The 26,287-nt window shown below is 43.0% G+C and overlaps 3 protein-coding genes across 4 annotated transcripts in view; 2 read left to right on the top strand and 1 right to left on the bottom strand.

The window, feature by feature from the left end:
* prox1a (prospero homeobox 1a) overlaps window positions 1–2,521 on the top strand; it is a 30,826-nt gene extending 28,305 nt beyond the window's left edge. For both annotated transcript variants that reach the window (XM_077586699.1, XM_077586700.1), the window contains exon 5: window positions 1,667–2,521. In XM_077586699.1, coding sequence (XP_077442825.1) covers window positions 1,667–1,852 — 186 coding nt within the window. In that variant the 3' untranslated portion in view covers window positions 1,853–2,521. The remainder of the gene's footprint in view (window positions 1–1,666) is intronic.
* The window catches only part of LOC144064294 (uncharacterized), a 97,743-nt gene extending 92,217 nt beyond the window's left edge, over window positions 1–5,526 (bottom strand). The window contains exon 1 of the transcript XR_013296756.1: window positions 2,736–5,526. The gene's annotated coding sequence lies outside the window, so the exon portion shown is untranslated. The remainder of the gene's footprint in view (window positions 1–2,735) is intronic.
* Window positions 5,527–22,214: 16,688 nt separating this feature from the next.
* LOC144064296 (N-lysine methyltransferase SMYD2-B-like) lies at window positions 22,215–26,282 on the top strand. The gene is made up of 12 exons (XM_077586704.1): window positions 22,215–22,450; window positions 23,398–23,461; window positions 23,542–23,652; window positions 23,716–23,776; window positions 23,845–23,969; window positions 24,029–24,096; window positions 24,163–24,265; window positions 24,323–24,433; window positions 24,499–24,613; window positions 25,002–25,176; window positions 25,635–25,743; window positions 25,803–26,282. The coding sequence occupies exons 1-12, from the start codon at window positions 22,287–22,289 to the stop codon at window positions 25,917–25,919; spliced, it is 1,323 nt and encodes a 440-aa protein (XP_077442830.1). The 5' UTR covers window positions 22,215–22,286; the 3' UTR covers window positions 25,920–26,282.
* Window positions 26,283–26,287: the final 5 nt, after the last annotated feature.

Below are 26,287 nucleotides of genomic sequence, written 5' to 3'. Positions count from 1 at the left end.
TTGAACTTTTTTTTCTTAGTTTTCTTAGTTATTACATCATAATAATTGGTTTTTCATTTCAAATGGAAACATTTTTTTAAAATTATATTCAATATTAAAGTGGAAAACCGAAAATATTTTTATATATTTATTTTTAGATTTTACAAAATGACCTAAAAACACCAAAAGAAAAAATGGATAAAAAAATTCAATTATTGATTTAAAAAGGGGAAAATCAGGAAATATAATATACATATATGTGCCCTAGACCACATGTGTCAAAGTAGTGGCCCGGGGGCCAAATCTGGCCCGCTGCCTCATTTTGTGTGGCCCGGGAAAGTAAATGATGAGTGCCGACTTTCTGTTTTAGGATCAAATTCAAATGAAGAGTATAGATGTATATTACATTTCCTGATTTTCCCCCTTTTAAATCAATAATTGTCATTTCTTAATCATTTTTTCCTGTGTTTTTAGTTCAAAAATCATTTTGTAAAATCTACAAATATATATAAAAAAAGCTAAAATAAACATTGTTTTAGATCTATAAAAAAAACGGAATATTCAGGGCTTTTAATCCAGTTCTTTTAATCCATTTATATTTAAAAAAATCTAAATATTATATCTAAAATGGTCCGCCCCACGTGAAGTCAAGTTGACATTAAAGCGGCCCGCGAACCAACCCGAGTCGGACACCCTTGCCCTAGACGATACGGCTAGTCTTGGAGGTGGCATATTTGGTTAAAGGGTGGGACGCAATCTCATATTTACGTGTTCGCCACACCATGGCAAAAAATAGGATGTCGTTTATGACAGCGTTTTGACTTGGTAGAACAGTTCAAAATCTTTCCGTAACCGCAAACGATGGCTTTGAAACTCCTGGGCGAAATGGTTTGGACGCCCATGGTCGTCAAGGAGTTGGGAATGAATTTTTTTTAGGTGGGCTTTGGAAGCGTCAGCACTATTGGAGCGGGTGACCCCTGAAGGCCGTCACGTTGGGAGGGGCATCGGGAGGAAGGAGACGGAGCCAAAGTGTGGCTCGGGGCATTGGTGTGCGCAATATGTCGCCTCTATCGCCGTACAGGATGTGTCATCTCCTTGGCACAAGGAGGTGCGGCCGCGTGTGACAGCGTGTTGGCTGGCGGGGAGGTGTGACGGAGCCTTGCCAGGCGTGCTGTGGCTGAGGGTTCCTGTCAGGGACGCTAAAACGGGGGGCACGGGGGGGCCAAGCCCGGGGCCGGGCACCTAAAATGACGTCAAATGGACTCATATCCTGCTATTGACAATGCTAGCCGTCCGATTCCCTTCAACTGGCCGTGAGAAAAGTCACAAAAAGTGTCTTTTCTCAGGGGGGAAATCTCCTCCATTCACTTTTGAGGAAGTCTCAAGATTTATGCTTTTATGCTATGCTCAGATCATATCAGCATATATGTCAAAAAGATGAAATATGACCCTGAGAGTTCACTCCTTTGCTTACTTTTGGCTAATAATCCATTCAAAAGAAGTCCTTTGAAGACTTTTATTGATCGGAAATAACGGCGATGTCGTGACTAACTCCCTCTAGTGGTGAAGATGATAAATGCAAGCAAACTTAGAGTGGATTTAAGCATTGTCGTGATTTGGTTTGGGCACGCCCGCCCGATAAAGGGTGATTTTTGACTTTGTGGGGATTTTTTTTTTTGATTGGCAGGTCCCCGACCGCTTCCTGGAAGTGGCGGAAATCACGCTGCGCGAGTTTTTCAACGCCATCGTGGCGGGCAAGGACGTGGACCCTTCGTGGAAGAAGGCCATCTACAAAGTCATCTGCAAGCTGGATAGCGAAGTTCCCGACATCTTCAAGTCGCCCAACTGCCTCCAGGAGCTTCTACACGAGTAAAAAAAAAAAAAACAAACGAAAAAAAAAACCCATTCCGCCTTTTCCCTCGCTTTCCTTCCACTCTTCCTTCTTCTTCTTCTTTTTTTTTTTTTTTTTTAAATTTTGTGAACGTATGAAAGTGATGACGTAGCATTCCCGATTTGACTTAGCCGCAAAAACAAACAAACAAAAAAAATCTAACGCTTGTTCTTGCTTTTCCTTTCCGATGAACTGATTTGAATCACTTGACTGAATTTTTTTGGGGAGCTCATTTTTCCTTTTTTCCCGTGTGGCATTGAAGGCAACAATTCCGCGGAGATTCCGAATCACGGTGGAAATCGGGGGTCCCGTTTGGATGAACTGAAACCCCCCCGAAACGGGGGCCCCCCTTTAAAAAACCGTGCGGCACAAAGACTATTTGGGAGCTCGGGCCGGACTTGAGCGAGTCTGGACTGGTTTCCAATAGATGCTGACCTTTGACCCCTGTTTTGAAGTGTGTTTTCCTCCCCGCAAGTAGGGCATCGTGTCTATCGGGTGTACATTATTATTATTATTATTATTTTTGGATTATTTCTGTTGTGTATGATGATTTTATTGTCACCACCGCTTGCTGAAGGTTGCCACTTGAACTTTTGTTTGTCCCCTTTAAAAAAAATAATAAATTATTCCTATTAAGAGTATGGAAAAGGAGTTTAGATGCTGGGAGATTCTCATTTTGCTGTCTATTAATTTTTTTTTTTTTTAGATTTGACGCACTGGAAATTGTGTTGGGGTGGGGCCATGTTTTTTTTGGGGGGGGCGTGGCAAAAGTAGACCATACTTGAATTTACGGTAAAATTGAAGGACAGTTATGGTAGTGGGGGTAAATGAGGGGGGTTTGGGACACCCGCTTTTTGGCACTCACCTGCGTTGAAGGGATGCAGATCTTCGGGGGAGGGGCCACGGGAGGTCGGAGGTCAACGTGGAGATGTCGGCGAGCTGAATGCTTCTGTTCGAGTGCTTTGGGCCGCTGAGGAATACAAGGGGAGGTGGTTTTAGTTTGGGTAATCGTACTTGTTGTGATGGGGTCATTCACACGCATACATTGATTTTGGAATTTATTAGTCGGTGTCATGCTGGTATTTTGGGGGTTGGATTTTGGATAGGCGCATTGGTGGCGGACTCTCGGGGAAAAAGTGTTTTCTGATTGGCTGCCTGTTGTTAAGGGATTCTTTAAACACACTTTTTTTTTGCAAAATTGATGGATTTGGATGTCATTTCGACATTTGTGCTATGTTTAATGGGGCAGACGAGAAGTGGAAATTTGAGTTATTGAAGATGGAGTATAGATGTTGTTTTGGCTACTTATTGGGTCAAAAGTTTTGGGACAAGAGCTAGATGAATAATTCCATAAAACGGCAGCATTTGTTTACCAAAATGGCGTTGACATTTTGACATTTGTGACACAAAGTGAAGCACACCAGATTGAAAATGTCCATAAAACTGCTCAAATGTCTCTTATTTGCTGGCATAAACTCGCACTTTGAAAGGGCAGAATTATGCTTTTATGCTTTGCTCACTTTTACAAACTGACATCAGTTGTGCCTTTTCCCAAAAACGACAAAAAAATAGCTTAGCTCCAGTCAAAAACGGGTGGAAATTAGCTTAGCTCCAGTGGAAAACGGATCAAAATTTGCTTTGCTTAGCTCCAGTCAAAAAACAGATCAAAATTTGCTTAGCTTAGCTCCAATCAAAAACGGATGGAAATTAGCTTAGCATAGCTCCTGTCAAAAACGGACCGAAATTATCTTATCTTAGCTTAGCTCCAGTCAAAAAATGGGACATCTCTGAAAACCCTGATAACGTACGGAACATTTCACCCTTTGAGTATCCCGTGGATTATATTTTCAAAATGTGCTAGCCAACGCTAACATTAGCGGGCAGGCGTCTGGCACTTGTACGACAATACATCAAAAGACGGCGGACGGGTCGCTTAACCTGCCGACTTTTCTAAGGCGGACAAAAAGGAAGGGTAGCAACTCCCTTCATTATCTGCTTCTTCTTAAGATCTGAGAGACGCTTTTCTCAAAGCGCCGCTCGCGGACAAAAGAAGAAAAGGAGAAAAGGAAAAGATACTTTGGAGGAAAACGCCCTCTCGCCAAAGGCCGCCACATTTTTTTCCCTCTTTTTTTAAACCACGTCCCATTTAGGCTCCTTTTTCCTAAAGAATTGTACAGTATAAATCCAAGAGGAAATATAGAAATATATAAATATATACGTTGTGGTGGGAATTTTTCATTCTAGATTTACATAGGCGGCCCGTTCTAGAAATGGAGGACATTTGAAATTCTTGCGTTATGAAATGTTTTGCTAAGTATTGCTTAATAATTGGGAATTAATTAGTACGTTGTTGATTAAGTTCACTTGGAGAACAATCGTGACATTTTTATTGGGTGTTTGTGATGCTAGGATAGTCGTTTAATCACTGTGCTAAAGCTAGCTCATCGGTTAGCTAACTTATTGACGACTATGCTAGTCAAGAATTCTTTTTTAACTCATAATTTTAAGCTAGCAGGGTTGACTAAGTAACTACTTTATAAAATTGATTGGCCCATATTACAGTAAATAAAGTAAATCTTCAAAGTTTGCCAATTTAGCAACTTTAGCTAGCCGGTACAAACCAACATTAGCCAGAACATTGATTAAAAATCAAAATAAAATGAAAATAATGACACTCCAAAGTGAATATATTTAACCTAATACCCCACTGAAATATAAAATGATAGAATTATAGAGCATAAGGTTACAAATAAAGAAATAAATCAACCACAGTGTAAAAAAGGGTCCATTTGCAATACAAAAATATGCATTTTTGCCTTATGTACTATTTTCAAACCTTTTTAAATCAAGTTTACGGCATTTTTGAGCACCTCACTTGTTAATTATTCATAATTTAGCATATTTTAAGCCTTTGCAATCAAAATTATGGCATTGTTTAGGACCTCCTGTGTGAATGATTCATAATTTAGCATGTAAAATGTCCTCCAAATCTGGCACGGGCCATTAGATTTTGTGTTTCTCTTTTTTCTAATGGTGGATTAGGAAAATAACGTTGCTGCTGTAAATAAATCAAATAAATAGTTGTACAGTTTTTCTACAGGTTGGAAAAATAAATAAAAAGAATTACTCAGATTATTCAAATTGCACCAGCATTTGTTTATTTCCATTTTAAAATTGAGGGTGGAAAACAACTAGGCGGAGTCACAGTGGGGGGGCGGGGCCTACATTAGAGTCAATTTCTTTTTATTTGTTTTTTTTGGGGTGGAATTTGCAGCGTGCTTTGCATTTGGCGTGAGAAAAAAAACAGCGATTATGAGAACCTGTGAAGCGCTCGCTGACACAATTCTCAACACGCCAAGCCCCGCCCCCCCGGCCCCCGCCGACATGTAAACGACTCTCATTAAGCGTCGCCGTGGTTTCCTCGCACCCGTTCGCTGACCCGTTTGAAAAGGGATTTTTTTGTTCTTTTTTTTTTTGTAAATATCCACTTAAATAAAAAATACTGCCTTTGTATACTTAGCAATATGTTTTGTAAATAGTGTTTTGTTGATGCTTTTTGTATGACGTTATTATTCTAGTGCAGTAATTCCAATTGGAGCGGTGGTGTTGATTATTATTATTATTATTATTTTCTTTTTTTTTTAAAGACACGCAAAAATACAACTCATGTTACGGCTGCTTTTTTTTGGTTGATTTTCTGTTATTGCTGTCTGTCGTGTGTAATTTATTGGTTTAATTTATCCTAATTTATTCCGTGCTGGGAAGGCTGTACTGCATTTCATGAAGTAGATTTTTTTTTGGGGGGGGAGTGAGGGGGGTGTGGGTGGAGCCTACCTAAAAGTGGATTGAGATATTTGGGAAAAAAATATGGGGAGGGTTTGGCAGCTAAAAGGGACATTTTTCAATTTGTCAATGTGTGTGAGTGTGTGTGTATGTTTGTGTGTTTGTGTGTGTGTGTGTTCCCAGGGGTGGGCTAGAAAGCCCAAACCAGTTTGAAGCTGTTTTGTGTTGATTCCTCTAATAAACCCCGCCTCCCCCAATCGAACCACTTGTTAATTGCTTGGTCCTGGCACAAACACAAGCGGTAGTCAAATCGCCTTTGGTGCCTTCACCCTCTCTATGAACTGAATGTATGTGCAGTATATATGCAAGCTTGTGGAAAAATGAATAAAAATGGAAATAAAAAGGACAAAAAAGGGTTATTTTGTTGAGCATACTGTCTGGTTTTTGGGGGGGGAATTTTTTTTTTTTTAAATTATAATGTCTTTTCTACACTATGCTTTTGAATAAAATGCGTCTAAATCTTATCAACAATAATATTTCACTTTCCTTGATAGGACAAAAAAGGGCTAATTTTTAAAAACTCCAGTCAAAAACGGGTGGAAATTAGCTTATCTCCAGTCAAAAACAGATCAAAATTAGCTTAGCTTAGCTCCAATCAAAAACGGATGGAAATTTGCTTAGCTTAGCTCGAATCAAAAACGGATGGCAATTAGCTTAGCATAGCTCCAGTCAAAAACAGACCAAAATTAGCTTAGCTTAGCTCCAGTCAAAAACGGATCGGACATTTTTGAAAACCCCGATAACGTACGGAACATTTCACCCTTTGAGCATCCCATGGATTATATTTTCAAAATGTGCTAGCCAACGCTAACATTAGCGGGCAGGCGTCTGGCACTTGTGCGACAATACATCAAGCATGTGGAAAAATTAATAAAAATGGAAATAAAAAGGACAAAAAATGGTTATTTTGTTGAGCATACTGTCTGGTTCTTTTTTTGTTGAAATTTTAAATTTAAAAAAATTATGTATTTTCTATGCTATGCTTTTGAATAAAATACGTCTAAATCTGACCCACAATAATATTTCACTTTCCTTGACAGGACAAAAAAGGCTGATATTTAAAAACCTGACTTGATTTTTGCCCCCCAAATTTCCCCAACATATGCCCCCCTTTTTTCAAGCCCCTCCCACGACTTGCGGCCATCATTTTCCAGATGACTCATCATGACCTCACGGCGCTTTCCGCCGCCACGCCTGTTGGCTTTTCTTTTCCTTTTGTTCCTGTCCGTCCGCTTTTCACTCTTTTTTTTTCCTCCCCTTTGATGCTCTTTTCTTTTTTTTAAACTCCCTTCTGTTTCACTTCTTTTTCTCCTTCTTCTTCTTCTTCTTCTTCTTCTTCCTCATCCTCCACCTGCCGTTCGCCGTCACCGGAGGCTAACGACGCGCCTCCTCGGGTCGGGCCGAGACGGCCATCTTTGTACAACGCCGACCGTCTGCTCCGTAATCAAACGCCATCTGTCGCTACATCTGAAGACTCCCTGGCCCACATCTGCGCTGGCCGGCGTGCCTTTTTATCGCCCGCTAAAGCGCTAACAACGGTTCCGCTCCATTCGTTCCGGGCCCCCCCATCGTCCCCACCCCCCCGCGGCTTCCCGCCGCCGGACAAGTTCGAAGGTCAATGTCTTCAGGTGTCCGTGTTTGCTCTGGCGCCGCGTGTCAGCGAGACCTTGGCCGGCCTATCGGACGGGAGATAGCGGACTTGGGCTTCTCGGTCTTAGATCAACACGGGACTATCTGGAAAGGCCGCCGTTGGCCTTTAGCAATGTTTGCGCAACGTTTGTCCCCGCTCGGGCACAGAAAACGTTGACACGGTCCCCAAGGTCCCTGCCTCCGCGTCGTCCCTCGGCGGTGGGTGGCTTATCGCAAGTTCGGGTTCAAGAACGGTTTTGCCCGCGTGACTAAAGTCTGGGAAATAACATTTCTTTCTTTTCCTCCTTTTCTGGTTCAATATTTAAAACAAAAACAACAAAAAACCTTACAGTAATGCTAGTTTTCCAAGATGCTAACCCAAATTTTTCCCACAGACACATCAAGCTAGCTTGTTTTTTTTTTTTAAACACTAAAATAATGCTGTTTTTCTAACCTGTTAACCCTTTCAAACCCTGAGGCACACATATACATCAATCTAATCCAAGGGTGTCAAACCCGGGCCGCAAAAACGTCAACTCGATTTCATGTGGGCCGGACCATTTTAGATATAATATTTAGATTTTTTTTTTAAATTGGATTATAAGAACTGGATCAAAAGCCCTAAATATTCAGTTTTTTTATAGATATAAAACTGTTTATTAGAACTTTTTTTTTCTTAGTAAGTGAAAACATCTAATAATCATTTGTTCTTCATTTCAAATGGAAACATTTTTTATTATATTCACTATTGAAGTGGAAAACCAAAAATATTTCTATATATTTATTTTCAGATTTTACAAAATTATTTTTGAACTAAAACACAGACAAAATTAATTTAAAAAATTACAATTATTGATTTAAAAAGGGGAAAACCAGGAAATTTTATATACATCTATACTCTTCATTTGAATTTGATCCTAAAACAGAAAATTGGCACTCATGATTTACTTATTCGGGCCGCACAAAATGATGCGGCAGGCCAGATTTGGCCCCCGGGCCGCCACTTTGACACCTGTGATCTAATGGGTCCTGCAACTGGCTCACAGATCAACAAGTGTTACCCAAGCAAGCATCTTCGCCATCATGAATCCCAACTCCACTTAAAACCCCAAAAGACGAACCCCAACTCCGAATCGGTCCCTACGTTCCGACGCGAGCGGAACCCGGGTAATGAGGAACAAAGAGCCGTCCGTCGGCGGCCATTGTGGCTCTCTGGTCGACCCCCTGCCCCCCCATCTCCCGCCTTCCTCCCATCCCTGGCCTCTCTTCCGTCTCCCCACTGGCCAGCGCCCCAAATTAAGACTTCAAACAAGAATTGGACTCGCTAAAAACAGGGAGAGAAAGAGGGCAAACGAGAGAAAAAAGAAGGAAGTCGGAAACAAGCCGAGAGGAGCACAACCACAAAGCCTCTGTTGTTGGTTGGACGGCGGGGCCTCTTCGCCGCTCGCCGCTCGCCCAAAAACCGTCAACGTGTCAACTCGGACTTCTCCTTCGCCAACCGCGCAAACAAATGGCGTTCACGGACACACAAATGCTTTACTTTCACGCTTTAGCTACAGGTGGTGGAGCCCCAAAAGTGTCTAAAAAATCATTTTAAGCTAGCAGGGTTAGAGTGAAATGTTTACGCTAGGCTAACTACTTTATAAAATAGATTGGCATCATTACAGTAAATAAAGTCAATCGTCAAAGTTAGCCAAGCTAGCAACTTTAGCTAGCCGTTACAAACGAACGTTAGCCAGAACATTGATTAAAAACCAAAATAAAATGAAAATGATGACACTCCAAAGTGAAAATATTTAACCTAGTACCCCAGTCTAAATGTCTGAATGATAGAATTATAGAACATAAGCTTAAAAATAAATCAACCAGAGTGCAAAAAAGGTTCATTTGCAATACAAAAACATGCATTTTTTCCTGATGTGCTATTTTTAAACCTTTTTAAATCAAGTTTACAGCATTTTCGAGTACTTTTTACTTTCACGCTTTAGCTACAGGTGGAGCCTCTAAAGCACAGGTGTCAAAGTGGCGGCCCAGGGGCCAAATCTGGCCCGCCGCATCATTTTGTGTGGCCCGGGAAAGTAAATGATGAGTGCCGACTTTCTGTTTTAGGATCAAATTCAAATGAAGAGTATAGATGTATATTAAATTTCCTGATTTTCCCCCTTTAAAATCAATAATTGTAATTTTTAAGCCATTTTTTCTGTGTTTTTAGTTCAAAAATCATTTTGTAAAATCTAAAAATATATTTAAAAAAGCTCAAATAAACATTGTTTTAGATCTATAAAAAACGGAATATTCAGGGTTTTTAATCCAGTTCTTTTAATCCATTTATAAATAAATAAAAATCTAAATATTATATCTAAAATGGTCCAGCCCACGTGAAATCAAGTTGATGTTAAAGCGGCCCGCAAACCAACCCGAGTCTAAAGTGTCTTAAGTACCGAGACTTAGTTTTTGGAAACATTTTGGAGGTTTATGGGATAAAACTTTGAGGAAAATTACTTGTTATAGTTTGAAATGATGAGATTTTTCGACCCTTGACATATTTTCAATGCAAAAAAAGTGTGTCGTAGCTCAAAATGCTAATAAACGGTATCATGTCGGTCAGCGGTTTCTTGGTCTTTTGGCCTCTGGTTTGATTTCCATTGGTCGAATTGCGCTAGACAAAAGAAATGTTCCTGGCCAACGCGATCGGGTTTGAAAAAAGGCGACGGCGTCCCCCTAAACGAGGATCTTTTGGGCTGGAAAAGGGAAAAAAGGGGCTTTTGGCTTTTGGCTTTTGGCTTTGGCTTCCCGTCCTCCAAAATCCGAGTCTAGCGGCTCCAAGACAGATGGCACTCGGGGCCAAAGCTGGTCTGGGATTTGCGGCGTCCCTTTGGCCGCTTCCCTCCAGGACGCTGTGGCTTTTAATAGCCATTATTGGCATTCTTTGCCTCTTCCAGATCCCCCAATCAGAAATCACACAGGCCCATTATATTTCCCATTGACCCATTTGGCAGGACGGCGGGAGCATCGAGTACTGGATTAATTGGAAAGCACTTGATAATCCCGTAATTCCAATGTTTTAATTACTTAGATGAACAGGAGGCGTTTGAGCAAAAGGCTAATCTCGGAGACGCGGAAAAAAAACTACAAACGGGAAGAGATTTGTTCTTCTTCAACCCACACAAAAGGCGAACAGAGTATTCAAATGTACCACCTGTTATGCGGAACAGATTAAAGGAGCGGCAGACTTGATGAAGGCGAGGATGAGGTTACCGACCGGCTACTCTGTATTGGTATGCGCTTGAAAATTGTGTCCAGAAATTGCCATACGTTGGAAATCGATGGATTCGTTGCCATTAAAAGACAGTACGTGCCATTTTGACTGGCTAAAATTTTCCATTTGGAGACTTAACGGTCTTCCTCTTTATTTTGGAGCAGGGGTTATTGAGGCTTTTTTGTGGCTCTGCCCATGGTAAACAAGTCTGCCAAATTTGATTTTGCTACATTGAACGAGCTTTGCGGGATAAATATTTGAAGACGCAAAAGATAGTTCATACCAAAGCAAAATGTCTACTTTGACCAAGAATAAGAGACTTCCTTTTTATTTTGGAGCATGAGTTCTTGAGGCTTTTTTGTGGGTCTACACATGATAGACATGCCTACCAAGTTTCATGTTGCTATGTCAAACGAGCTTTGGGGGCTAATTATTTAAAGGCGGAAAAGATGGTCAAGATCACAGCAAAATGTCCACTTTGACCAAGAATAAGAGACTTCCCCTTTATTTTGGAGCATGGGTTCTTGAGGCTTTTTTGTGGGTCTACTCACAATAGACATGCCTACCAAGTTTCATGTTGCTACGTTAAACCAGGTTCGGGGGCTAATTATTTAAAGGCGGAAAAGAGGGTTCAAGCCAAAGCAAAATGTCCACGTTGACCCAGAATAAGAGACTTCCCCTTTTTTTGGTTCTTGTGGTTTTTTTGTGGGTCTACTCCTAATGGCCATGCCCACCAAATTCTACCCTTTCTATATCCCTGCCACTGAAACGCGACCATTCCCAAACCAGTCCTCCCAGTTGGGCGTGGAGAACAACGACGGCGCTCCCGTCAAGAAATAATCCCAAATATTTTTACTAGTGACAAGCAGAACATCCGCGATCTGGTCTGGCCCCGCCCCCGCCGTCGAGCGGGCGGCGTGATAAAGGCGGCTAAACCGAGGCGCATGACCTCATGCCTGGAGTCGGCGAAGGGGTCTTAACGGCGTTGGACGCCTCTTTTGTGTCTGGGGCCAGTTTCCGAGGCGCGGAGAATGGCCTCGCCGCCGAATCTCCCGGGGACGGCGCGGGCGGGCGCGCGCCAACGCCCGCGCCAACACCCGCGCCAACACCCGCGCCGACCCACATCCCCTTGATCCGCGGGCTGAAGCGTTGAGCCGCGAGTGAGCCTTAAGACAAGGAGTGACAACCGGGACAGCTGCGGGGGCTCCCAGCCAGTCTTGCAACCCGCCTCCCTCCCTCCCTCCCCTCGGGGCCTCCATTGTTTCTAACCGGGGCCGGCGGAATTTCATTCGTGGTGAAATGGATACGGACGCCAAGCTCGTCTTCGGAAAAAGACGGCTAGTTCTTAACCTTCTCATCTGGGAACTAGGGATAAACCGGGGGAAAGTAGGGTGGCCATTCATTTGGGGGGGGGGACCCATTTACAAAAAACGACAGTTAGCGGTGTTAGCTCTGTATGGTCGCTCTGGGTTTCCGCCATAATTTACCAAGGCCTCGATGGACGTGGCGTCAGGTGAACTCTAAGGGCAAGGGTCAACTCGATTTGATGTGGGCCAGACCATTTTAGATATAATATTTAGATTTTTTTTTATATAAATGGATTAAAAGAACTGGATTAAAAGCCCTGAATATTCTGTTTTTTATAGATCTAAAACAATGTTTATTTTAGCTTTTTTTTTTAAATATATTTTTAGATTTTACAAAATGATTTTTGAACTAAAAACACAGAAAAAAATGGATTAAAAATGACAATTATTGATTTAAACGGAGGAAAATCAGGAAATTTAATATACATCTATACTCTTCATTTGAATTTGATCCTGAAACAGAAAGGCGGCACTCATCATTTACTTTCCCGGGCCACACAAAATGATGCGGCGGGCCAGATTTGGCCCCCGGGCCGCCACTTTGACACCTTTATTTTAGGGTAACTCCATTGGACTATCGGTCTACTCGTTTGGGCGCCAAGCTTGAGGCCTTCTGCGCCACGGGACGTTTTCATCGCCGGTTTGATGACGTGAAGAACCAAAAGAGCCAAGATGGTGGCCGCCAAATCTTCTGTAACCCCCCCAAGTCCAGAGCGGGCAAACAATAGGTGCTTATCTCCATCAAGGGCATTCCTTGGCCCAACAATAGGAGCATCACCCCACTGTATATTTTCCTTTGCCCCCCCCCCCTTCCCTCCCCAAGCCACGTTCTTCGGCCAGTTCCATCAAAGAGCATTCCATCTCCAGAGCCCCTTAAGCCCTCCACTCAGGGCCGCTTCCACGTGACGCGGCATGTAGACAGTCATCTTTAAGAATTGATTGGCGGCGCTATCCAAATCCTCTCGGGGGGGCCGGCCTGCCAAGATAGCACTGGCGAGGTCCAGGTACACGACAGCTGCCGGGCAATAACGGCAACAAAAATGGGAGGCACTCAAGTCCAAGCATCCCGAGCGTCTCTCTCTCTCTCTCCGGACCCAAAGTGGTCACCTTCAGCCATTTGCCGCCACGGAGCGCCGGTCTTCGCGGAGGACGCGGGAAGGGGGTCCGCCGAGGGCGCTCACTCCATCGGGGCTATTTTGGAGGAGGCCATTTTGGTTCGTCTATCGTGAGATGAATTAGGATTTGATCAAGATTCCACCACGATCCTTGAGTTGGAAGTCTGGCTAGCTTAGACCGTGACTGGACGTTTGGTCGCCGGACTTTTGGTCGCCGGACTTTTGGTCGCCTGGACCCAAACAACGGGCGACCAAAAGACTGACGACCAAAAGACCGGCGACAAAACAAGGTAAAACAAGACGGTCTACGCATCAATAAAAGCCAACAATGGCCATGAGTAGTTTCACTGAGCCCACGTGTGAGTGTATAAGAAAGAGTTTGTATGTACATGCGTTGTCCCTTTAAGAAGCGACGTCAGTTCCGTCAGGGTCTTAACAAGTTCTCCAACAAAAAACAATCAAAGTCCGGGAAATGTGGAGCTTTTCTTTAGCCTAATAATTACTAGGGCATTAAGTATGACTAAATAGTCATTTGCAGTTTGTATTAAGGGAATTTGAGCAACCATTTAAACGGTAATTATCAATAACCTTCCGGGCGACCAAACGTCCGGCGACCAAAAGTCCGGCGACCAAACGGCCGAGTACCGCTTAGACCACGTGAGGTCAAAAGAAGGACTTTAACTTGGTCATTTGACCAATTTGCTTCTAATATTAAGCGAAAATTAGCTTTGCGGCAAAATGAACGTAGGGTTGGCGTAACGTAAAAATAAGCAACACAACAGATATGAATGGGTTTATTATTCGGTCTTTAACATATCTTGGCGTTACGTTGAATTCATAAGAAGAAATCATAAGGAAACCAAGTCGCTTCGAAGGTACCCTCTAGTTTATGGTGGAAGAACGTGATTGGTCGAACCCCAAACTGACATCTGGACCGGTCTGACCAAAGACCAAAGACCTTCTTTTTCGAAGTGACCATGAAAGCCATTGAATTCTAGTGAGCGGTCTCATTAGGGGATGGAAAAACATCAATCCGGGTTCTCCGATCTTGCCATCCCAGAACCGATCTTCTAGCTTCGGTCGCCACATTTGACCGAGATACTCGGTAGCCCATCCATCAAACAATACGGGGCGGGGCCATTTTCTCCTGAGGCTGATCATCTGGTAGCATAATTCCCACGAAGGTCAAGTAAAGGAAACGAAAGGCCGATCCCAGAAGCGACGCCGACGTCGGGACGCCACGGCGCAAATCACCCGCCGGGAGACAGTTGGGATATTGCTTGCCCCCCCGAGTCTTTCCATAAAGTCCGTTGAAGCAAAGCCTCGGCGAGCGGGCGTCGCTGTCGGAGAAGGTCCCGACCGAAGCGCCGATTTACGGCGATAGCATCTAGCGCGTCGTTCGTCGTAAATCGCCGTTTAAATAAACACGCTAGCGTGACGCAAAAAAAAGGCCCGTGTCTTCCCGCTCGGTTCGGAAAAAAGCCGGACGGAGACGGGAAGGGGCGGGGCTTAGCAAAGCGGCTCAGGAGGGTCCTCCTCATTACGATATTAAACAAGATTTAATAAGTGAGAGTGATTTGACGAGGTGATTATCCCGGCCCATTAATCAAGCGGGTTTCTAACCGCGCGTCTTTTCCGCCCATACGGAAAGCCTCTTTACGGATGCTGAGCTTCTTACCGTGGCGACGGCGCTCCCGAGGCGGAAACGGAAAAATAAAGAAGGAAATTGTGGCGCATCTGATAAACTTTATCGTAGGAACGCGAATTTGGGAAGGGGTGCTTATTTTGGCTAGACTGCTGTTAAAAAAGCCTTAAAAACACACGCCTGAAAGACTCATTTTTGCCTCATAATGACCGATGTTAGTGTCATTAAAACATTTTTTCGATTTTCAATTTAAAATATTCAGCCCCTGAATTCAGTAAAATCATAGTATCCTAAATTTGGGTTGTTTTATTATGGGTAGACCATTAAAAAGCCTCAATAAAACCTGAAAACTAAAAGAAATGCTGTCATTTTTGCCTGATAATGACTAACATTAGTGTCATTATAACATTTTTATTTTGGTCCGTTTTCAAATATTCCAGTTTATCATAGTAACCTAAATTTGGGTTGTTTTTATTATGGGTAAACCGTTAAAAAGCCTCAAGAAAACCTGAAAACTCAAAGAAATATACTGTCATTTTTGCCTGATGTGGACATTATTGTCATTATAACTTTTTTTGTCCATTTCCAAATATTCAGACACAGTTTAGCGTAATAATTTGGGTTGTTTTTATTATGGGTAGACCGTTTAAAAAGCCTCAAGAAAGCCTGAAAACTAAAAGAAAAGCTGTCATTTTTGCCTGATGTGGACATTAGTGTCATTATAACATTTTTTCATTTTCAATTTAAAATATTCAGCCCCTGAATTCAGTAAAATCGTAATTTGGGTTGTTTTTATTATGGGTAGACCGTTAAAAAGCCTCTAAAACACATGAAAATTAAAAGAAAGGCTGTCATTTTTGCCTGATAATGACCAAAGTTAGTGTCATTATAACCGTTTTTTGATTTTTAATTGAAAATATTCAGCCCCTGAATTCAGTAAAATCATAGTAGCCTAAATTTGGGTTGTTTTTATTATGGGTAGACCGTTAAAAAAGCCTCAAGAAAACCTGAAAATTAAAAGAAAGACTGTCATTTTTGGACGTTAGTTTCATTTGAACCTTTTTTTCTGGTCCATTTTCAAATATTCAGCCCCTAAATCCAGTTTATCGTAGTAACCTAAATTTGGGTTGTTTTTATTATGGGTAGACCGTTAAAAAAGCCTCAAGAAAACCTGAAAACTAAAAGAAAGACTGTCATTTTTGCCATATGTGGACGTTAGTGTCATTATAGCCTTTTTTTTGGTCCATTTTCAAATATTCAGCCCCTAAATCCAGTTCATCATAGTAACCTAAATTTGGGTTGTTTTTATTATGGGTAGACCGTTAAAAAAGCCTGAAAAAGCCATGCCTGAAAACTAAAATACAGAATGAATAAAGTTTGGAAGTCTGTCATTTTTGGTTAATGTGGACATTAGTGTCATTATAACCTATTTCTTTCTATTTCCAAATATTCAGTCATTTTATTGTAGTAACATGAACATTGGTAAGCATGTCTGTCATAAGTCGACCATCAAAAAAGCCTCAAGAACCTTAAAGGAAACAAAAAATAATAAATCTAGTAATGACAAGGTCGCCAAACCTCAAAAGTTACTCATGAGACACTTTCAAAATCTGATTGACTTTTCTCATCAAGCCTTTCGAAAGAGAAAATACTGCGGTAGATACGACTTCCTTCCCGACGGTTTTCGCGCGTATGATAATAACGGTCTGGGCTGTTAAAAAGGAAGTCTTGAGACCTCCATTTCCTTTTTTGGAAGGTGCGAAACCCCGACCAAGAAAGCGGAAGCCCGGAAAATCGACCAGACGTCCACAGACGTCTGCGTTTGTCTTCCTTGGACCATTTTTGAGAATAATCGGGAATAAAACCATCAAAATGACATTTCTGTAGCCGAATAAAATAGGGGTGTGTCTTTAGGTCATTTCCCTGTTAAGTCATTGGGTGCCTATTGCTGTCAATGGCAGGTAATGAGGAACTAAATTCCTCTTTTTTGGGGGTTGCTGAACATTTCGGGGCATTCCGAGGTCACTTCCTGCATATTTTGGATCATTTCCTGTTCATTTGAGGGTTTAAAAAAAAAAATTACCATCCCGTTGGAAGTTAAAGAGTTTTTTTTATCACAATATAGCTTTTTTTCTTAATATTTCTTTGTGTAATTGATGTAAATTGGATCAAATGAACGTTGTGTTATATTAAATACATGTAATCAAAATTGATAATAGCAACGCAGATTCCGCGTGTCAAATATTGATCACGCGTGGCAAGTTTGAAGGAGCAAAAGACAGACGTTGTCTTTTTGAAAAGCTCAAGTGGAAGAAGATTAGCCCAAAGTAGGCGACCAGCTTTTAGAGGAGAGGGCCAACCAACCGGCGCAGAGCATTAAGACAATAAGCGCCAAAAAAAAAAGAATGTTTTTAGCAAACGTAATCCGGGACAGAGCGACCTGGGATGTAATCCCGAGGAGAAGGTCAAGGACGTCCCGGCTAAATTAAAAAAAAGGAGCCAGACTTGAAATGGTTTTTCATACTTTAGCCAACTAGCGCTCAAATCAAGTACAGTGGTACCTCGACATACGAGCTTAATCCGTTCCGGGACTGAGATCGTATGTCGAGCTTTTCGTCACTCGAGCGGACGTTTCCCATTGAAATGAATTAAAAACAGATTAATTTATTCCAGACCTAAAAAAAAAACACAAAAAAACGGATATAACTAGTGGTTTAATAGTAATAAAATGTGTTTAATAGAAGTCAAATTAGACGCTTTTCGCGGAGAGTAGAGACAGCGACATACACGGAGGCGGGGGGGCTGTTCGGGGGGACTGTATCCACGGCAACGCACTCGTAACCGAACAAACAAATTTAAATGAACTTGGATTAATATATACAGACACTCAAACATACGTTTCATGTAACTTTACACAAAACTGAATTCTAATTTTGCTTTAATTTTTCTGTTTGCCACGCCTCCAGCCTCTTGTTTGCTATCGATGGGCTGTTTGCTGTTGTATTGCCTTCAAAATATTCCCAAAATGATGCACACAAATGTCCTCACAATAGGATAACGCACCACCACTTGCCAATGAGAAGAAGTCTTGAATGAGCGATCGCGGGAGCTAACAGGCTAAGGAAGGAATAACGGTACATGGCTGATTGGTCGCCGGTCTTTTGGTCGCCCGGATTTACGCAGGCAGGACACCACTTTAGCCGGGCCGAGAGGAAAAATGTCGGCGACGGCGAGACGACGTGGCCTTTCTCTCCCCGCGTACCCGCACGCCGTACGCCGTAATTGGGGTAAATGACAGGGGAACATCTGGCGCGCGTAAGAGAGACGCCAACACTTTAACGTGCAGATGTCTCCCTCCGTCTGAATTAATTCAATAATTACCGCAATGGAGGGCGGAGAGATGCCAGAGATGGGGGAGAAGACAAATCTTTTTTTTATAGCTTAAGACAACGTTACGGCCGCCAGTTGGTGCGGGGAAGGGGGGGGATGGCGAGGGCCGGGGGGGGGGGGGGGGGCCGCAAAATGGAGGCGGCGTGCGTATTGGCCGCCGGACCTTCGCCAGAGGAGGGGGAGATGATTACGCCGTTTAGCCACGGCAAGCTGTCGCATCGCCGAGGACGCCGCTAATTCCGGCGTGCCCTTGGCGAGTGGCGGACGGAGGCCCGCTTGACCGTCGGGGTCGCCAACGGGGTGGTTTTTTTTTTAAGGGGGTTGTAGGCGTGTGCGGTCGATTGGTTGCCGGTCTTTTGGTCGCCGGTCTTTTGGTCGCCCCGACCGCGACAACGGGCGACCAAAAGACCGGCGACCAAAAGACCGAAGACCAAAAGCCCGGCGACAAAACAAGGTAAAACAACACGGTCTACGCATCAATAAAAGTCAACAATGGCCATGAACGTATAAGAGTTTGTATGTACATGCGCTGTCCCTTTAAGAAGGTACGTCAGTCAGGGTCTTAACAAGTTCTCCAACAAAACAATAAAAGTAGGGGAAATTTGGAGCTTTTCTTTAGCCTAATAATTAATAGGGCATTAAGTATGACTAAATAATCATTGACAGTTTGTATTTAGGGAATTTGAGCAACCATTTAAATGGTCATTATCAATAACCTTCTGGGTGACCAAAAGACCGGCGACCACAAGATCGGCGACCAAAAGACTGGCGACCAATCGACCGGCGACCAATCGACCGGCGACCAATCGACCGTGTACCGTTGAAGGGGTCATGAAAATGGCTTCCGTTATTAGTTGTCCATTTGAGGGATTTTTGAAGGAGGCAAAAAGGCCCATTTTAAGAAGACAAAGTGTAAATCCCGCGTGCTAAGTGATAGCCGCCACTTGACCTCTGGGGAAAAAAGGTCATCGCCACGCCACGCGCGAGAGCGCGGCTAAACATAGGGACAAAGGAAAATATTTGTATACACTTGGCAGGACGACTTCCTTTGATTGCGCGCTAGGAAACAATGCACGGGCGCTAATAATACGTGGACGCGCCAACGGACGGAGAAAGTGAATTCCTCTCGGGCTCAAAAGGAGACGCGGTTATTTGCGGATGCGCCGCCAGACGATTGGATGTCGCGCCGACGGGCCGCGTCTTGTCTTACGCACGCCGCAAGGTCTTCGGAAACGCGGCCGACCGAGGGACGATGGTCGCTGACAATGTACTAAATACAATTTTTAAGTGCCTTCCAAAAAAAAACAAGGTGCATTAGCTACCAGCCCTCCTAGTCAAAACTAATTGGACACCGATCACCTCCAATGACTGTAAACGGAATTATTCATTGCTTTCCGGTTTCTCGCAAAACAACAAAATGTGCACTCAAATCGTATCATTTGCTGCCAACCCTTCTAGTCGAAAATAATTGGACACCTATTGCCTCCAATGGCAGTCAATAGAATTACGAACTGCTTTGGGGCCTCTCTCAAAACTAAAAATAGTAATAATGTGCACTCAAATAGGATGATATGTAAGGTCCAAACGAAAAAAGACTTAAGATATAAGGTCGCGCACGCAAACGACATCTGAACGATGACTCCTACTTTCCGAGGTGATGATTGACGCCACTTGAAAGCGCCTCAAATCCTCGCCCGTTCATCATCGGGAACGAGCGAGAGTGGGAGAACAATTGAGGGAGGGGGGTGGGGGGTTTAGTCACGAGGGCGGGGGTCCGCCATTGTCCTGCTCTTTTTTAGACTCGGGTGTCACTCCGCAACTGTTGTCACGTCTAAGTTTAGCCGGAGAGGGCCAAGGAGGACGAGAAGGAGGGACGGAGGAGGAGGAGGAGGAGGAGGAGGAGGAAGAGGAAGAGGAGGAAGAGGAGGAAGAAGAGGAGGAGGATGGAAAGAATGTAGAAGGCGCCCCCAGCGGTGGGGAAAGGGAAGGTCGGGAAAATGCTGACTTAAAAACGGAATTGTTCATTTTGAGCCAAAATGGCTGACCTGCTGCTTGGTTTCAGATATGCTTCTTTGACCCAAAATGGCTAACCCGCTGTTTAGTTTCAAATATGAGGCTTTTTTGTAGGTCTACTTGGATACAAAATAACACTGTTTATTTTCACTTTTACTTCTTGAGGCTTTTTTTGTGTGTTTATCTCATAACAAACATGCTGACCAAATTTATTTATTTATTTTTTACAAAAAACCTGCTTCAGGAACCAAATCATTGAAGAAAATGCTTGAAAAAGTCAACTTTAACCCAAAATAAATTTGTTTGTTTTTACATACTGTTAAGACTATTTTTTTGCTAACCAAATTGACTGAATATTAAATTAAATTTGACGTCCACTGCCGTCAATGTCGGCGAAAGATCGAAAGAAAACGAATGCGGGTAAATCCGGAGAAGTTTTGGAAACAGGTCAAACCTTGCGCATCTATTTAATATCTCTAGCGCTGTCTCTTATTCTGTTTTCCATAACAGGTTTTTCCTTGAGAACTAAATCTACTTTAGGATTTATTGTTTCTTCTGAGTCCTCATCATTGGAAATGATAATCCCTCCACCTAATCCTCTGTCCCTCTCTTTTATTTTAGATCATATTCATCAAGATGATCCGGCGGGCGGCAAAGCGAGACCCCGTCCCGGCACGCCAGCCAAGGTCTAAAGGGATCGGGAACCGGGGGAAACAAGGGGGCTTCTTCTAAATCAAATCAGGTTCCTCTGATGTAATCAAGACGAGACGCCAAAGACGAGTCGCTAATCTGCCGGGGGGGACATGACTCCCTTGGCTTGGACATTATTAAAAAATCCAGGAGGAACATATCTTTAGATTGGAAATGAAATGATAAAATGGTGGGAGGGGCGGGCAAGGGATTCTTCAACAAGATCAGAAGAATTAAGGTTGTCCGGATCACATTCAAGCTAGACTAAGTCGTATCGAAATATGGAAGGGAAGGTAAAATGATGAAGCGTATGTAAAGGAATGGCAGGGGTTTTGGGTGTAGTTCTAAGAATTGTCCACAGGAGGGTGCAGTTTTACAAGAATTTGACGTGTGCGGATATGATAGTAACTTCATTTAATGTGAATTTTTATCCCCGTTTGTAGTTCACTTTTTCGTTTTATTTTATTTGTTATTTGTTAGATGTATATATTATTGTACTACATATTTTAATTTAAATGTCTTTTTGAATGTATTTCTAAATATATAGTGTTTTTACTATATTATTTTTAGTCATACTGCTTAGTATAATAACAAGCAAATAACAATAATAATAATATTGTACTCACCATTGCTGGTTTTGACAAGGCTTCCGTTGGAATGCGTTGCATTCTAAATATTCACCCCAAGATGGCCCCAGTCGCCTGTTTACAAAAGAATACAGTAATTTGGTACTATGTAGTGCAAGCAAGTTCATTTTAATGACAACAAATATATTGATTTGCATTCATTTGTAATATTCTACTATTAAAATTCCAAAAGTAAAAATGATCAATGCACTGAAACATGAGCATTGACAGCCAGGCCATCCACCTAAAAATTAATTGTACGTGTATTGTTGTCAAATGTAGACAGTGAGTAAAAAATACTGTGGAAAAAAAAGAAAACAAAACGTGAAGAGTGCAGTTTCTGTTTTTATTCAAATTAGCACTAATAATTTAATTTGGGGAAATACGTTTCTTAATAAATTACAACCCGCCAACAATGATTAGTAATAATAAAAAAGATAAGAATAAGAGAAAAGTAGTTTTAAAATGCCCAATAATAGTGAATGAAAACAAAACAGCATCAGCATCGCTGGGGGGCGCTCGTGCACCGCCACAACAAACTCAAATCAAAACAACACACGAAGAACAACTCGCTTGTTGCGTTCTTCCAAAACTAAACAATATCTAAAAGTTCACCTATTCCAAACATTTTCATAACTTTCGTCGCAACGTAAAATGTCTTTGCAAACTACAAGAAAAGTCCAAACGCAAGAGTTTCAAACTAAAAGCCTCCGATCATCTTTTAATAGCATCGACGGTTCCGGTTCCACCCCCTTACCTTACTCGGCGCCCCCGCATGGTTGTTCGTTTTCACTCCCAGTTCAGCGGTGGATCGGAATAAAGGCGACGGATCATCCGGCATGACTATCGAGGGGCTGCAAAAATTCGAGAGCCCCGACAAAGGTCGAGGCCTCCGGGTAAACCGAGCCTTCCACGTCGGGGAAGTGCTCTTCTCCTGCCCGCCTTACAGTTACGTGCTCGCCGCTGACCAGAAGGGGGACTACTGCGAGTTTTGCTTCGACAGGTGCGAACGCGCTCTCCGTGATTTCCACGCGGCTATTGGCAAACAATCACTAATTGGCTGCCTTCGACGTCGATAGACGTTGGAGCCGTTAAAATTCAATTCAATGCTTTTATTGTCATTATACAAGTCAAATCAAATTTCAAGTTTCACCACAAAGTGCACAAATAACACCAACAAACAAACAGACCAATAAAGAAGTACTAATACATAAATTAGTAAACAATATAATAACAATAATCAAGTGGGGAAGTGCACAAATAACAACAACAAACAAACAAACAGACAAATAAATAATTACTAATACATAGATTAATCAACAATATAACAATGACAATATTCAAGTAGGGAAGTGCACAAATGAACAACAAACAGACAAATAAATCATCAATAAATAAGTACTAATACATAAATTTGTCAACAATAATAATAATCAACTAGGGAAGTGCACAAATAATAACAACATGCAAACAGATAGATAATCAATAATGTTGTCCAATATACATTTATTCAATCGTTGTTTTAATTACGCTTTTGTTATTTATTGTTTACTTTTATTCTTATAACATATGTAAAATAGTACATCCAAGATAGAAATAGTTTCTAATTTGAGCTAGTTAAATATAGTTTTATTATGTAATGTACACAAAAAAAAACTTTTTTTTCATTTTAGTCCTGCAAATTATTTTCATGTCTGATTTGTATTCTAGATATGTAGTCGTATGTTTTGGATTTTCTTTTGCCACTACTTGATTTTATGCATCCGTGCTTAAGTTCATACCTATTTTTATCGCGGAATGTTCGCCATGGCGTTCCTCGCTATCAGTTTCTCTGCGCTGCAACTGTTTCTTCTCGTCACCGGGGACAAAATATAGGAGATGGAGACCAGCCTAAAAAAATAGTAGTTCCCTTTAAGAAAGAGAAGAAATGTCCATATTTGATGTTTGCAGGAAGGAAAGTCTGGCGAGATGCGGCAAGTGCAAGAAAGCCTTTTACTGCAACGCCAAGTGTCAGGTAGGGAGAAAATAAATAAATAAATAATAATAATCAGAGACGTGAGCTTACCGTTCTGACGAGGGAGAACCGTTGGACAGAAGGGCGACTGGGCGGCGCACAAGCTGGAGTGCTCGGCCACGCTGGCCTTCAGGGAGAAATGGCGTCCATCGGAAACCACCCGACTGGTGGCTCGAATCCTGGCCAGGAAGGTAACAAAAAATTAGCCAGTCTTCTCAACTTCATTTTCCAACTCCGCTGCGTCCTTCCCGCAGAAAATCCAGACAGAAAGATGCGGGTCGGAGAGGATTTTATCCATCGGGGAGATGCAATCACGTAACCGAAACCTGACGCCAAAGTCTGGAAAGCACAACTTCGATACTGAAACGGTTTTGTGTTCGCAGACGTGGACGACATGGACGAGGGGCAACGGGAAAAGAGCGGGGCGCACGCCGCCGCCTTGCATCGATTTTACTCCAAGACTTTGGACTTTCCCGACGCCAAAGAACTGCTTTCGCTGTTCTCGCAGGTCTGGTCGCCGCCGTTTGCCCTTTCGCGCCAACGTCCCAGACGGTGTTTTCGTTGCAGGTGTCCTGCAACGGCTTCACGGTGGAGGACGAGGAACTCTCCCACGTGGGAATGGCTATCTACCCGGAGTAAGACGCCGGCCGCCGTCCGGCGAGGGCGCTGTGGAACGCTAACGGTCGTTTTCGGCGGCGCAGCGTGGCCTTGATCAACCACAGCTGCCTCCCCAACGCGACGGTGACGTTTGACGGGATCAAAGCCGAGATCCGAGCCGTCAAGGAAATGAAGCCCGGAGACGAGGTAACTAACCCCGAGCCCAAAATCCCCGATCAGAAGATGTATGACTCCCCCCGGCAGGTATTGATCAGCTACATCGACCTGCTGTACCCCACGGACGACCGTAACGAGCGGCTACGCGACTTCTACTACTTCACCTGCCGTTGCGGCGAGTGTCAAACCAGATCGCAAGTGAGAAAAATCCCACCGACACACACACCGGGCAAATGCACCGACTGATTGGTCTGTTTTCCAAGGACGAGGCCAAGCTACAAGTCCGCCGTGGCGGCGAATCGACCGAGGAGGCCAACGCCACGTTGCGGGACGCCCGCAAAACCATCGCCGACTTCCGAGAACTCAAACTTGTTCAGAATATCCTTTTGTGGAGCGCATTAAGAGTTTTTACAGTAAATGCTAACGCGATGGGAGGACTCGGCCATTTTAGACGACAATGGCGAAAGCCTTGTTGTTGTTAACTACAGCTAGCTCGCACGCTAACCGTCTTACATGGTATATTTTGTGATTCGTTAGCCACACGTATTTAGTCCAAGCAGTTTTCCATCAAATGTTTGAATGAAAACGACAAATTGGGCTACTCACCGGATGCTCCGCCTTCTTCCACGCGACAAATTCAATCGGTTCGCCGCTCGGTCTGATGGGAAAAAATGGATGGATTAAAACAACATCATTTCTTGGGGGGGAAAAACGTTTAAAATTGTTCAATTGAATGGGTGAGGTGTTTTCCTTGATTGCACGGCACCCCCAGGCGAGCTTCTGGAGTCGTGCGAGCGCAGCCTGGAGCGGATGCGGCGAACGCTGCACGAGCGCAACGTGTTTGTGCTGCACATGACGTACCAGGCCATGGGCGTCTGCGTCTACCAGGGAAAACTGGAGGACGCCGTGCGCTACGGCGAGAAGCTGATCCAACCTTTCAGGTGATCTTCTCCAATAAAAGCGCCAATCAGATGAGATGAGAAAAGATGGACTTGGGTTTTTGTCTAGGTTTGGGTTCAAGATCACCAGAGAACAAATTCAGAGATTAGTGTGATGTTTCAAATATGAAACTAAAGAGGTGGGGTGAAAGGTCATAACGGTCAGCTAAGCAATTTCACCATATCTTGGTAACGTTTTTTTTTAATGGTTTTATCAACTGACTTAATAAATTAATCGTTTTGCAGCTCCATTTTGGGCATTTTTACGCCGTTTCTGGGTATGATGACAATTAGGCTTTTTGTCGAGTCAATGATGATGACAAAGCCTATGTCCGATTATTATTATTAATTTAATTTTTGTAATTTTTTTGCAGCTAATGTCTTTCAATTAGGGCAATAGAGAAAGCATACCTTTTTTTGTTGCATGGCTAATTCTTCCCGTTTTTGTGTCTGCATTCCAGCCAGCTGTACCCCGCTTTCTCCCTCAACGTGTCGTCTTTGTACCTCAAGCTGGGTCGACTCTACCTGGCCTTGGACAGACGCTCGGCGGGCGTCGGCGCGCTCAAGCAGGTAGGCTCGGAGTAGCGACGCCATCTCGCCGCTCCCTAAAAGTGCGGAAATGTACGCAGGCCATGAGCATCATGGAAGTGGCCCACGGGAAAGATCACCGCTACGTCAAGGAGCTGAGCAAACAGGTGGCGCGAACCGGCAGCGCCACGCCCACTTACAACTTCACTTCGCCTTGACTCCGAACTCAAACGACTCTTTACCTGGGAACAAAGAAATAAGCAGAGCCAAAAATTAGAGAGAAACTCAGCCAAAAAAGTACAAAGTAAAACATTTTTAGTCATTTTTAGCATTACGCAGGGCCAGTTTTCACTACGGGCAATGCGGGTGATTGCCTAGGGCGCAACCTCGTTGGGGTTGACTCCCTCTAGCGCCTGTAAAGTGTCACTGCATCCAGTCTAAAACAGGAAAGTACATTTTTGTATCTTTCTGAAAGAAATGTCTTGCAGTTGGTGGTTATAATGCATCACAGAAAATATCCAATCCAATTATTCCAAACACAAGATATTGATTATTTTAAATAAAGGCGATTTTTCTGGCTTGTTGG

The sequence above is a fragment of the Stigmatopora argus genome, chromosome 19, assembly GCF_051989625.1.
Source record: "Stigmatopora argus isolate UIUO_Sarg chromosome 19, RoL_Sarg_1.0, whole genome shotgun sequence".
NCBI lineage: Eukaryota > Metazoa > Chordata > Actinopteri > Syngnathiformes > Syngnathidae > Stigmatopora > Stigmatopora argus.
Note: the sequence above shows the minus strand (reverse complement) of the source record. Positions and strands in the feature narration are given on the sequence as shown.

What these genes read in the sequence shown, in the direction of transcription:
- LOC144064296 (XM_077586704.1), top strand. Translation starts at nt 22,287, where the DNA reads ATGACTATCGAGGGGCTGCAAAAATTCGAGAGCCCCGACAAAGGTCGA. An exon ending in CTCGAATCCTGGCCAGGAAG is followed by an intron (nt 23,653 to 23,715) that starts GTAACAAAAAAT and finishes TCCTTCCCGCAG; the next exon opens with AAAATCCAGACAGAAAGATG. An exon ending in GGAATGGCTATCTACCCGGA is followed by an intron (nt 24,097 to 24,162) that starts GTAAGACGCCGG and finishes TCGGCGGCGCAG; the next exon opens with CGTGGCCTTGATCAACCACA.